General features: G+C 46.1%; 4 protein-coding genes across 4 annotated transcripts; 3 read left to right on the forward strand and 1 right to left on the reverse strand.

Moving 5' to 3' along the window:
- Positions 1–389: 389 nt before the first annotated feature.
- V2V93DRAFT_376826 (uncharacterized protein) lies at positions 390–4,444 on the reverse strand. Its single transcript, XM_066911844.1, has 3 exons — positions 3,732–4,444; positions 3,132–3,495; positions 390–3,035 (listed from the first exon to the last, which is right to left on the reverse strand). The coding sequence occupies exons 1-3, from the start codon at positions 4,160–4,162 to the stop codon at positions 699–701; spliced, it is 3,132 nt and encodes a 1,043-aa protein (XP_066762931.1). The 5' UTR covers positions 4,163–4,444; the 3' UTR covers positions 390–698.
- A 1,095-nt stretch (positions 4,445–5,539) lies between these two features.
- On the forward strand, positions 5,540–7,862 carry V2V93DRAFT_376830 (uncharacterized protein). Its single transcript, XM_066911845.1, has 2 exons — positions 5,540–5,874; positions 5,937–7,862. The coding sequence occupies exons 1-2, from the start codon at positions 5,722–5,724 to the stop codon at positions 7,767–7,769; spliced, it is 1,986 nt and encodes a 661-aa protein (XP_066762932.1). The 5' UTR covers positions 5,540–5,721; the 3' UTR covers positions 7,770–7,862.
- A 103-nt stretch (positions 7,863–7,965) lies between these two features.
- V2V93DRAFT_376831 (SNF2 family N-terminal domain-containing protein) lies at positions 7,966–11,345 on the forward strand. The gene is made up of 6 exons (XM_066911846.1): positions 7,966–8,527; positions 8,588–9,554; positions 9,606–9,689; positions 9,740–9,812; positions 9,871–10,384; positions 10,441–11,345. Exons 1-6 carry the CDS (start codon positions 8,019–8,021, stop codon positions 11,174–11,176), a joined length of 2,883 nt encoding a protein of 960 aa, XP_066762933.1. The 5' UTR covers positions 7,966–8,018; the 3' UTR covers positions 11,177–11,345.
- V2V93DRAFT_376833 (uncharacterized protein) lies at positions 11,346–13,499 on the forward strand. Its single transcript, XM_066911847.1, has one exon. It carries the CDS (start codon positions 11,427–11,429, stop codon positions 13,413–13,415), a length of 1,989 nt encoding a protein of 662 aa, XP_066762934.1. The 5' UTR covers positions 11,346–11,426; the 3' UTR covers positions 13,416–13,499.
- The last annotated feature ends 63 nt before the right edge of the window (positions 13,500–13,562 follow it).

Raw genomic sequence — 13,562 nt, forward strand, 5'->3', positions numbered from 1 at the left:
TGCTTAACGCTTTCTATGTATTCTGTGCATTTACAATATCAAAGATATATATATATGTATGATTTGTATGATCATCGTCTCTTTCATCTCTTGGAAAATGTATCTATTGAAACAACACACTTGGAGAGTCGAGAGTAATCTCAAACCTGTAGCCGTCATCTGCTACCGAAGTACCCGCCGTTCTTCAGTGGCGCTTCTGTAGATCATCACAGCTCATTATTCTTACTCTTTTTTTATATACTATTAATTTGCTATTTCTTTTCATTTTCAGCAAATAAATTGAAAGCAATTAATAGAAATTGGAAAAAAAGAAATAGGAAAAAATAGGAGAAACAAGATAACCTAATCCATCTTGAACCTACTCGATTTGCTGGCTTTACTTTTATTATAGAATTTTCATTCATCTACATTTCATGCAAGCAATCCAAAAGTAAATATATAATTGTATACAAATAAAAAAAAAACTTCTCAACAAAAATATAGAAGAAAATTCGCACCATAACTAGTTAAATAATGGTAAAAAAAAAGAATCACGTATATATAAATTAAAAACGAAACACAAAACACCGTGTAATTCCGAACAGTACATGCAGCACACATTATATAAATAGCAAAACAAATAACAACAAAGCACAAGAAATAACGAAAAAGTAGAGAAAAATAACCAAAATCATACAAAACAAATCATCCAATCCAAATCAAAGCGACATCGTCAACCATTCCCACTGATTTCCATTAGACGCCGCGTTTGCGGCTCCGCCATTCTTGTCTCCATCATTCTTTACAGGCGACTTGCTACTTCCACTTAGTCTCTTCTGCTGCTGCTGCTGCTGCTTAGATCCAGGTGATCGCTGCTGCGTCTGTGGTAATATACTATGCGGAGACGGCGCGGACTGCATCCCTGGCGATGTTGTGTGATGCTGCGGTGATGTTTGATTACTCAACGTAGGCGAGCCGAACCCACTAGCTGCATCCTGCTTCGCTTGACCTTGCAACTGCGCTTGCAACTGCGCCTGAATCTGTGCCTCAGACTTGCCTTGACCGATGTGAAACCCCAGCGGCGTAATCGGCATCAGTCCTAAATTACCACCACTTCCTCCTGACATCACCGGTGGGCTGTCACCAGTTGGATTCGCACTAGTCACAAGCGAGTTCTTGCGCGCCGCCTTCTTCGAATTCGACCGATTCAATACTGGCGGTCCACTACCGCTCGCACTGCCCGCCGCGCCCCCGGCCACTGGCGGACCGCCGCGGTTTCGCTTCTTGATAACATCCGTCTTGAGCGACAACGGTCGCACAACTCCATGCAACTTCAAAAACAATCCACACGCGTTACACAGCGGCAATCCATCAGGATCCCTTCGCCACAGCGGCGTCGTCTGCGTCAAACAGTTTGTGCACGTAGTCGGCTGGCCATTCACCTGCATGTTGGGATTCTTGGGATCCAAAGCCATTCCCGACGCTACTGCTGCTTTCGCATCAATGCCCTTGCCGTCACCCTTTGAGTCCGGTGAAGCTGCATTCGAAGACACGCCATTGCTGTTATTACTATTACCATTACTGAGACCGATCTTATTGCCGCTGTTGCTATTGCCGCTTTTGGTGTTCTTGTTATTCTTACTGTTACTGTTGTTGCTGTTGTTGCTGTTGCTGTTATTAAAGGCAGAAGCTCCGCTCGCGTTTGGACTCGTCGTGGCAGATGTACTTCCGGTCGACGTAGCAGCAGTGCTCGTGCCGCTTCCCGCTGTCATCGATCCATTCGTGCCCGTACTGTTGGGACTAAACTGCTCTGGCGGCGTCGCCGGATTCGACTGGATCCGCCTCGCCAGATTTTGCTGCAGCAGCGACGTAGTATTCGTAACCGACTGTGTGCGTGCAATTTTTTGCTTGCGTCCGAAATTATCTTGGTTGCCACCGCGACTCCGATTGTCGTGCACCGAGCTGGGTGGCACATTAGTCGACTGACCCCATGGATCTTGTAGCGGCGTCATTTGCGGGAAATGGCTCGACGGTGCCGGCAGTGAGCTCGGCATACCATTAAACGGAGACGGCGCATCATTCGGCATACTACCACTGTTAAACGACGACTGTGAGAAACCCTGCACGCTGTTGAACGGTGACGCCGCGTCGTTGGTTGGCATGCTGCCGAATGGCGACTGCGCGTCGCTGGCAGCGCGGCCGCGCATCCAGTCTTGCGCCTCACTTGTCTTGTGGCCATGACCTTGCACGCCAACCATGTCAGAATCGTTAGAAAGATCGAGAAACTCGGAGCCCGGCATATGCTGCCCATGACGACGGTACAGCACATCATCGTCATCCATCGCGTAGTCGTGGTTAAGCACTTGCGACGGATCCACGTGCTGAAAGCTGATACCGCCATCATTTGGACCTTGCGAATAGAAATCATTGGACGACACGCCTGGCGTGTTTTGACCAGGCGGACCCGGAGGAAATCCATCCTGCACGCCAGTGAACGAGATTGAATGTGAGAGACTTGGCCGCGCCGAATGGTGCGAACCACTGTTGTTGCTGTTGTTATTATTACTGTTATTCAATCGCGAGTTTGAAGAGAAGTTCATCGAGCGACGATTAGGAGCCGGCTCGTGAGTCGTGATTGTGTCAAAGAAAAGAGACTCGCGAGTCTCTTGTATAGGATGTGGCGTCGAGACTGACGACTGTGGGCCCGACGGTGGCGGAGAATAAAAGTCTCCTTGCGAGGTAACAGACGAAGCGAGCGACTGGTTACCGTACATGATGGAAAATGCGTGATGACCGGTTGCCATTGGCGACTGCACTGGTGAGAAAGCGATGCTGTGGCTTGCGCTGGAAGAAAGGCCCATCTCGTCTCTGTTCTGGTTCGAATTATAAGGATCGACGAGCGCAAAAGGGTTTGAAGACGGATTGAATGATGGATTGAAGGACGAAGAAAGCGACTCGCGACCCTCGAGGCTATAGTCCGGGATGTTGTGGTCGCCATCGATATTCATAACACTTGCCGACATCATTGGCGAAAATTCTGCCGGTCGCTTCTTGCCCTATCAAAAACCGTATCAGCAATCAACAGAAACACATAAAGTATGAATTTGAATCAAGGAGGCAAAAAAAAAAAACACAAAAAAAAAACCACTCACCGATCGGTCGTCATCAGTACCACCTTTGTACGACATGGAATCAAAATCAAATTCGCCCTTGACGTCAAAGCCAGGAGCCAAAGAATGGCTAGACTCTGAAGCCTTTGAATCCGATGCGAGCTTGCCGGAGCGGATTGGTATGGCGGACGAAGTCGCGTGAGAGGAAGCCGAGGCCGAGTAGGGTGCATCAGCCGAAGGCGAGACGTATAGGCCGGAGGGAGAGCCGACGATTGAGGAGGGAGTGTAAGTTATTTCATCGATGAAGGCGTTACCTATCTCGGAAGCGAGAGGGCTGTCAGCCATGCCAGTTGAAGTGGGGGACTTGCGGGTGGCGGAGGCTGTAGAAGTAGAATGCGGCGATCGGCTATTGATTGCAAAGTCAGCGGAGGGGACGAGGTTGAATGAGTACCAGATTCTGCTCTGCCCAGCCAAATGATGAAGAAGAGTAAAGGAAAAAAAAATAAAGAGAAACAATAAAAGGAGAAGATGAAAGATAGAGGGAGTGTGAGGAGAGGAGATGTCGAAAAATAACAGGCAAGGCGAGCAGAGAGAGGAAGGCACGAAAGGAGGAAAAAAAAACTCTAAAATACGGGTACTCACGCATTAGTCGAGGCGGATACGGCAGCGGAAGCTACTGCGGCTCCAGTAAAGACAGACGACGAGCCGAGCGAGGAAGACAGACTTGAGACGGAATTGCTGCGGTCCTTTCTGCGGAGAGTCATTGCCATCATACGCCAGGAGAGGTTTTCCATACGCTCCTGGTAGGGGAGCGAGGCCTTTGCCTTTGAGTAGATGCGCCAGATCGTGGAGGCGTTGTTGTCTTTGGAGAAATCATCAGCGGCCGAGGCCGAGTCGAGGCTTGGCAGGTCTAGAAGAGTTGAACGCGAGAGAAGAGAGAGACGGGCAGAGTGAGAAGAGGCGAGAGAGTCTGGGGCGGTAGTGGTGTCGTCAGGTGAGCGACCGCCGGAGAAGGCATCTGCCTGGTCGAAAGAAGGCGGCGCCGAGGGCGAGACGGAGTCGTCGGAGAGCATAGAGAGGAGATGCGGCGAGGATTAGAGGTAGCGGCGCATGCGGTGGGAGTCGAGGGTTGAAGACAAAGAGATGGAGACGCAGAGGAGGCTGGTGAGGAGGACGGTAATTGGAGGAGCGGAGCTAGGTAGAAGCCTGGTGAACGAAGAGAGAAGCGGCGAGAAGAGTAGATAAGTAACAGAGAAGAACAGTAGACAAATAAGAACAATCGAGCCAAAAAGAGAAGACAATAAAAGATATAGCAAGGCCGAGGAATAGAGGATGGGTGCGGATGGGAGAAGAGTGGTGAAGATGGAGCGGAAGTGAGTGGGCGACCGGGCTCTAGGTTTCAGACCCGCGCAGCTTACCCGGCGTCAAGGCTTGTTGTTAGGGTGACGAATTGGGGTGATCCTATAATACGTCTGTACAAAAGACAGCCTGTGAGAAGGCGAAATGACATTGGGCGATTACAAGGTAAAAAAATGAAAAAATGCAGTATAGTATCTAGTATAATGTAGTTTAATACAATATAGCGCCATACTACGGTGTTGTATATTACACTATAGTATAATCCAGCAATAGTATGGTGAATGGTGAAGAGCAGAGGACAGACCTTCCGGATTAGGCAAGTACTCAATTCAAGCCAAGCCTCATATGTATATAATAGAACGCTACAAGGATGTCTGCAATTATATTACAGTATAGTGAAAAGCATACACACAGTACAGCTATAGTCCATGTATTTATATCGGAAGAGCAATAATGGAGTAAAAGAAGGCATCTTTGAATGCAATGCGGATACTACTGCAAGAAGAGCAGGAGCATGCACTAATAGACACTAGACAGTATAGTCGCAGTCTACTTGACTGTCGGTAGATCTACAGTCAGTAGACTGACTGTCAGAAGACTGTGGCTATACAATTGAACACCATATAAGAATTTATGGATTATTGCTATGAATACAGCAACGCGATAACTGAACAGCGTAGCACAGTTGACTAGAATATATATTACATGGTGTAACAGAAAAAGAGTAGAAAGGGCATACAGCGGCCAGCCAGTAGGATGCTTTCTAAAAGTAATCCACTTTTTATCTCTTCTCTATTACCTCTTCGGGCTCTATTTTCACTATCTTGCCTGCTTCTCATACCTACTCCTCTCTCTGTATCTATATCAGTCTGCTCTAATATCTTTACTCTCTGCTACTGTAAACTCCGGATACTATTCGCACACATAAATATAATTATGCTCTGACCCAAGGCGTATTGGTGGCGGTACGCACACGCCGAGGCCTAAACGGCCTGTGCCCCTGGGTAGAAATATCTAGTGTAGATCTAGTAGAACAGTTACGTAATACATGATTTATTATATTGTTTCATATTCTGCTCTTCAACGGCCCTCGGCTTGTCCGCGCTTGCTTCAACCAGAAATATCATTTAACTTAGCGCACACATGTGTTAGTAATCATTGGCCTGACGATTACATAAGCATACTGCACGCTGGTAGTCGCACTACTGCTCATATCTTCACCTCTCTCCATCACTCTTCAAATACAGGACACAACAGCAAATAAAAACCAGCAATGGCGGGCGCTGCAAATGCTGCAAATGCTGCAAATGTCGCTATTGCCGCGATGATGCGCACGAAATTGGCTGCCGACAATCCTTCATTGTCAACTTCGACTGCTCTCGACCATGCCAACAATGATACTGGACCACCACAGAAGCTGTCTCATGTAAATTCTATACTCTCTATGTTTTATAATGAACTGGATAGAAAAAACTAACCTTTTGCCAGATTACTAAAGGTCGCGCGAAAGGGCCAAAACGTCGTCCACCTAAAGCTGCTACTATGCCTCTAGATGCAGCAGCTTCTCCTTCAGCAACAACATTAACAACAACAACGCCCACCCTCAGCCACGCAGCTTCATTTCCAACAGACTCGATAACGACTCGCCTCTCTTTTTTTAATTCTCCGGATCACAAATCGAAAATGCCGCCGGTACCAGCAAAACCCATCTTTGCTACAATCAAACCCGGCATGCGTAAACCATCCTTCTTTGATCAGCCTGTTGAAACTGATAATGACAGCGACATCGAAAAAGCACAACATCCAAGCTCGGTCTCTTCTATTAGGGCCAAATATCTACATCGTGACCAGCAAGCTGTCGAAAAGACTAACATTACTCCACCGGCGTTGATTAAAAAACCATTATTCCCTTCAAAATCGTATGATGGCAATGATTCAACCAAATCGTTGTCAGCCCAGAGAGAAGAAACTTTGGTGTTGAGTAAGAAGCCTCTATTCGCTGATGCCTCTGCTCCTGTACTGAGTAAGAAACCATCAGTCTCGGCAGAGAGGAAAGTTTCGACTCCCGTATTGAGCAGGAAACCGCTCCTATCAGACAATGGCTCTGCTCCTGTACTGAGTAAGAAACCATCAGTCCTTGCAAAGAAAGAAAATGATCTTCCCGAGTTGAGAAAGAAGCCTCTATTTTCTGACAACTCTGCACCTGGCTTGGACAAGAAGCCTTCATCAACAGCGAAAGAGGACGATAAAAAGATTTCAAATACTGTGTCAAGCAGGAAACTGCTCTTTTCTGATAGTGACTCGACTCCTGTCTTGAGTAGGCAGGGTTCTCCTGAATCGAATGAGAAATCGTTATTTTCCGATGACTCTGCTCCTGTACTGAGCAAGAAGCCAGCAATCTCAGTAAAGAAGGATGACAAAGTAATTTCAACTCCGATATTGAGCAGGAAACCGCTCTTCTCAGATCATGTCTCTGCTCCTGTCTTGACCAAAAAACCATCGCTTTTAGCGAAAGAAGATGACAAAGAAGTTTTAGCCCCTGTCCTGGGCAAAAAACTATCGCCATCGTCAACTAGCAGCGCAGAACTTGACAAGAAGCCGCTTTTCTCCAAAGACTCACCGTCGAGCAAGAAATCAGCGGAGTCACCGATTATCAGGCGAAAGCCTCTATTCTCGGTTGAGAAGAAAGAAGAACATCGTTCGCCTACAGTGATCAAAAAACCAGTGTTCCCAGCCGAAAAGAGATCTTTCTCTCCTTCCGCTACAAATAAGAAGGATTTAGTGACAGAAACGGAGGCACCTTTACTGAGCAAGAAACTGTTGTTTACTGTCAATAAGGAAGTCCAAGCACCGGCATTAACTCGCAAACCGCTATTCTCTACCGAAAAATACCAAGAGAACATATCATCAGCCGTCAAGAAGCCGGCTCTTGACAACGAGAAGCCTTTCTTTTCGGGAAAAGTCTATGACGATATCTCGAAAAAGAGCGCAATTGTGCCTGCGCCGAAGCATTCTGACCAAGTCAAGCACAATATTTCTGCAAAGCCTAGCTTGACAAGTAAACCACTCTTTGACGATTTATACGACAAACCTGCTCTTAGTGCGAAACCTACTCTTGCAAAGCCTGATATAGGAGCGAAGCCCAAGGTCAGAGCAAAACCAATCACAAGCGGCAGATCTACCGAGGAGCCCGATATCATGATATTGTTTAATAAATCAGGTTCTTCATTAGAAGCAACTGATGACGAAGAACCGACACTGAAAAAGTCAGTGAGAGATGCGGCTATGAATTGGGGATTGCAGCGTTCGAGTGTCTATTAATGTATAGAGAGTAATGTTTAATCTTTAGTTTAATTTTGGGAACTTGTTTTGTCTATTAGAAGTTTGGGAGTATAATCTAACCGTCATATTTGTTCATATTCAAAGTCTGTCGTTGATATGAATCGCCACGCGTGCATCAGAACCATCACGTGATGAGCGCGCGCCGTTGTTTTGTAGACGCGTAACTTACAAGCTGAAATAAGAGACTAGGACGCACATGAAAATATTCGAAAGACGGTACTCGCGAGAATGCATCATCGACCGTTCAAACCGCCGACCTTTATCGGCAAGGATAGTACTGAAAATTCACTGTTTTCATCAACCGACGAACGACGGAAATTAGCTACTGTGTCCGCTGAGCGAAGGCAAGGTCTTGCTACTGCTGCGTCTTTGAAGCGGAAACAAGCTGACGAATGTAGCGTGCTTGAAATTGATGACGAGGAAGAGGAGAAAACGAGCAAAAAGATAGCAGAGCAAAATCATGACGAGGATTGTCGGCCGCTTCCGAATGCTGTGTTTAAACCTCTGTCGATATCTCGCAAACCGCAAGCACCTAGCGCAAAATTTACCAGTCCATCATTCTTGCCGACCAGTCGCGAGAACAGCAGTCAAGGGAGCGTGATTGTGAGTGAGAAATCATTGTATTTTAAAGCGCTATGGCGTAAACAAACTACAAAAAAGAACAAGACCTGGGACGGCGACGGCGTGGTTACTCTCAAATTGACGCTATGTACTTTGCAAGACGATACCGGGAAGATGTGAGATTTTGAACAGAATGATTTGCAAACAAGAAGATTGATGCTAATGTTGGTCTTTAGATTGGGTAAAACGCGATGTAACTTTACTACCCTCTCCGAAGGTGAGACTGTCAAGATTGGAGGTTATGAAATCGAAGTCGAACACCGAATCCCAGAAGCAGAAGTTCTTACAGGACGAGCATTCCTTAATTCCCGAGCTCATACCATTCATATTATCGACGATATACCACCGTCAAAACCGGCAACTGCTTCATTCAAATCACCATTCACATCCACGAGTTCTTACGGTGCTTCCCAGCCCAACAAAAAGCCTTTGGCAAAACCTCGACACGATCCAGATCGACCAAATGCGCTTGTCATGCCGCGCCCCAAGACCAAATCTACATTAGCCGAAATTGTTGACGTCGTGGTCGATCCGCATCTTTCTCAATACCTACGTGCGCACCAGCGCGAAGGCGTTGTCTTTCTTTACGAATGCGTGATGGGAATGAAGCCAATCACTGGTTTCGGAGCGCTTCTTGCCGACGAGATGGGTCTCGGCAAGACGCTAATGACGATCGCGCTTATTTGGACTTTACTGAAGCAAAATCCTATCGCTGGTATGGATCCTATTGCGCGCAAAGTGATGATTGTATGTCCTGTGACTTTAATCAGTAATTGGAAGCGCGAGTTTAGAAAGTGGCTTGGTCGCGAACGTATCTCTGTGTTTGCAGTTGATGACAACAAGAAGAAGAACGTACGCGATTTCGCAAGAGGACGAGTGTATCAGGTAATGCTAATAGGCTACGAGCGTTTGCAAAAAGTCCAATCTGACCTCAAAGATGTCAAATTCGATCTCGTTGTCTGCGATGAAGGACATCGAATTAAGAGTTCTGTGAATAAAACTGCTCAAACGCTGCGGGCAGTGAACAGCTCGCGAAGAATTTTGTTGACGGGAACGCCCATTCAGAATGACTTGGGAGAGTTTTTCTCAATGATTGATTTTGTTAACCCTGGCTTATTTGATAATTATAATGCATTTAAAAGAGTATGTGAATTGTGAGGTGTGCTATTGAATAACGTGCTGACTAGGAAATAGGAGTTTGAGAATCCAATTCTCAAGTCTAGACAGCCAGAGGCGCGCAAAAAGGACATTGAGCTAGGAAAGGCTCGCTCGGATGAGGTTAGTAATTTCTATACGATGAATATGAATAGAGCTAATGCAGATTTTAGCTTTCAAAGTTGACAAAGACATTTGTCTTGCGAAGAACCGCCGACATTCTATCGAAATATCTGCCTCCAAAATGTATATACCCTTTCTTCGCTTCTGACTGCCAATTAAAGTTACTGATGCGAGTTCTTAGATGAATTTGTGATCTTTTGCAAGCCAACATCGATACAGCTAGAGCTCTATAGGGACCTGCTAAATTCGACCCTGATGAAATCTTTGATTGCGAGCGACGATGCATCGAATCATTTACGCGCAATCACCGCCCTAAAGAAATTATGCAACAGTCCAAAACTTCTACTTAATGCTACTGCCAAAAGCAAGGCAGCTGAATATGATCAACCTATCGATAACGCCTTCTTAGATGGCATTGATCTGAGTAAGGCCCATCGGGGCACAAGTGGAAAACTTCTCTTTCTTGAAGAGTTTTTAAGCAGGGTTTATGCCAAGACCGACGAAAAAATAGTGCTTGTATCTAGCTTTACACAGACTCTTGATGTATTGCAGAACCTGCTTAGCTCAAAGGGGTTCTCGTTTTTACGACTGGATGGGTCGACGCCAATGAAAAAAAGACAGATGATGGTTGACTCCTTTAATCGTGAGGATCAAAAAACCAGCTTTGTATTCTTGTTGAGTGCAAAAAGCGGCGGGTGTGTCGTTTTGTCCCCTTTATAATCAAGACCTTAGCTAACAGGTGGCTAAATAGAGCCGGTATTAATCTCATAGGAGCCTCGCGGTTGGTTCTTTTCGATACAGACTGGAACCCATCTGTAGATTTACAAGCAATGGCTCGAATCCATCGCGACGGGCAAAAAAAGCCGGTATACATATATAGATTATTAACAACCGGCTGTATAGACGAGAAGATCTACCAGCGCCAACTAACAAAACAGGGTCTCGCCGATAACTTCATGGACGGCAAGACTGCGTCGTCGGAAAACTCATTCACTATGACTGAGCTTCGAGATATTTTCAAACTGCATGACGATACTGCAAGTCATACGCACGATTTGCTTGATTGTAATTGTGGTGGTAGTGGTACTCATGTGGCTGAAACAATCGTAAAAATAGAAGATGTAAGCGTCAGTAGCAGCCAGCTGCTTGAGGAAGATGACGACGGACCAGGTTGGATGCCGGCATCGCAATTACTACAAGGGAAATCCGCGTTACCGGCGCGGATGCAACCGCAGGCGCGATTAAAGGCATTGTTGGAGTATGTGCATATAGATCCTGCGAAGCTTGTCGGACGATATACAGAAGATTACGAAGATAAGATGGCGGTCATTGGGGATGCCGTGTTGCAAGGCGCATTTAGTGAGAGCGAGGGTAGGATGCTACAAGCAGTTACATACATATTCCGCAAGATTGTTGCTGTCGAGGTTAACGACGACAAGGCAATTGTGATTTCCGACAGCGGCAGCGACGAGGACGAAGAGTTGTAAGAGTTGTAGGGAGATAGCTTTAGTGTATTCCAATCTTATGGAAGGAGCAAGGAATGTGGATAGAACACAGCTGACGTCACTGGCTGAAAATATGAAGATAGAGTTTTAGATCCCTGTGCCTGGCGCCGTGCGAGGGAAGCTCCGGTTATCGTTCTCTGAAACTTGGCACTCATTTTCTCTTCGTCTTCTACTCTTTACTCTTCTTTAAAAGGACTTTACCATCTGAAATACACCAAGACCAGAATATCTGATGGCTATCCGTCGTGCACTCACAATGCCTGTTGCGGCGTTCGAACTCGAAGGCCGCAGACTGCCCCGCGCGACAGTAAACGGCAGCGGGCAAGACGACTACGCGGCGCTACTACCCACCACAGAGCGCGCAAACCACTTCTACATCACGCCGCGACAAGTCTCGACAGTATGCATGAAGCTGCGTTTGATGCTTGACGAGCTCATACCTATTGAAATCAAGGAGTCGCGTATTACGCGACCTGGCGCTGCATCAGTCATCACACCCGCTGTCGTCGAAACCGCGCTCGAAGCTGCCTCGGGAGAGCACAAGGCTTGTATTATTTTCGCGCTGCTCACATGCAAGCACTGGTTCACGAAGCTTGCGTATCGCGAGCTCTATGATGCCGATCTCAATTCACTCAAGGCTACGGCGTGTGAGATGATTGCGAAGCGTATCATTGAAAGCGAGGAGGACCAGGAATTCCTGTTCAAAGAGATGCTCTGCCGCCGTTTTTCGCTAGTTATTGAAGGCGAAGTTACTGATGAACGCAACGCACTTGAGCTGGGTATTGATTTGCATGCACTGACAGTCATTGGCTCGTCGGGTTTTCAAAAGTGCATCACATGGATGTGGCATGGCTGGATTGTTCCCAGCCCAATCAAGCCATCGGAATTTATTAGTTACACTGATGTCGCTGTGCCTGATTTCTGGACACATTTTAATCCAGATCGCATCAAGACTCCCCTCTATCAGAACGCGTTACAGCTCGTGTTTTCGATCGTCTATCTTGCGCTTTATACCGGCGCCGTCAACACTGCCAACCCTGGCGGAAACTTTGACCCTGTCGAGGGCTTGCTCTACGTGTTTACTCTTGGGTTTTTGTTTGATGAGGTTGTCAAGTTCTATCATATTGGAATTTACTACTTTAGCTTCTGGTCTGTCTTTAACGATACTCTCTACGGACTGCTGATTGTCAGCTTTGTATTTCGTCTTATCGCTCTCTCGAGTCCGTATGGCAGTGATGCGCGTCACTCAAACGAGATCCTCGCCTACCAATTCCTTGCATTTTGCGCCCCGCTTGTGTGGTCACGTCTTTTACTTTTCCTCGATATGCAAAAATTCTTTGGTGCAATGCTCGTCGTGCTCAAAGAATTGATGAAGGAATCCGTTGTTTTTTTTGTGCTGCTCATTATCATCATGATTGGTTTCTTACAAGCTTTCGTCGGACTTGATTCTGCTGATGGATATGTAGACACGGGTGTCATGTCGGTGTCTTATATGGTTCGCTCTGTGCTTCAATCGCCTGAATTTGAGCCGTTTGAAACATTTGCTCCACCATTCGGCGCACTGCTCAATTATTTCTTCACATTTGTTGTTTCAGTTTTGCTTCTAAACATTCTTATTGCGCTTTTCAATTCGGCGTACGAAAAGGTCTATGATAACGCTATTGATGAATTCCTTGCTCTTTTTGCCCAAAAAACGATGCGATTCGTGCGCGCTCCGGATGAGAATGTGTTTGTGCCGCCTTTAAATTTGATCGAGATTTTTGGCCTCATACTACCATTCGAGTGGTGGATGCCAAAGCGCAAGTATGCCAAACTGAACGATTATGTGATGACGGTAGTATATTCACCTGTGCTTGTTTTTATTGCATTTTATGAGGTTTACGTCGCCGGATGTATTTTGCGAAATCGCTCTGTTGGAGAAGCTGATGATGATCGCCAAGAGGAATGGGAAGATCCTGAACTTGAAGATGAGATCCAGGCATCGGGATGGCTTAAGCGTGTACGCGAGGCGTCGCCTCATGCCGAGCTTGATCCGGGTTTATATGAATTACAGCAACTGAAGAATCAAATCGACGAAATGACAGATTCACTCAATAGCTTGAAAGAGCAGCTACAGTCTGGCAAAGCTGTAAGCGTGAAGAGTGCTGGTGGAAAAGGTAATGAGACGGAAACCGAGACATTGCTTGATGTTGATACTACTACGAGATCTTCACAGGAGTAATGGTGGGTATAGAAATATTACATGATCGCAAATTTCTTTTTTTTTTTTTTTTGTTTAAGGATGTATTTGGTTTGGTTCTTGCGTACTAGGTAGACTTTTATTCTAAAATACAAAGAGTAATGTACACACAAACCCTATTAAAAATCA

The sequence above is a fragment of the Kockiozyma suomiensis genome (assembly GCF_038497685.1).
Source record: "Kockiozyma suomiensis strain NRRL Y-17356 unplaced genomic scaffold V2V93scaffold_22, whole genome shotgun sequence".
NCBI lineage: Eukaryota > Fungi > Ascomycota > Lipomycetes > Lipomycetales > Lipomycetaceae > Kockiozyma > Kockiozyma suomiensis.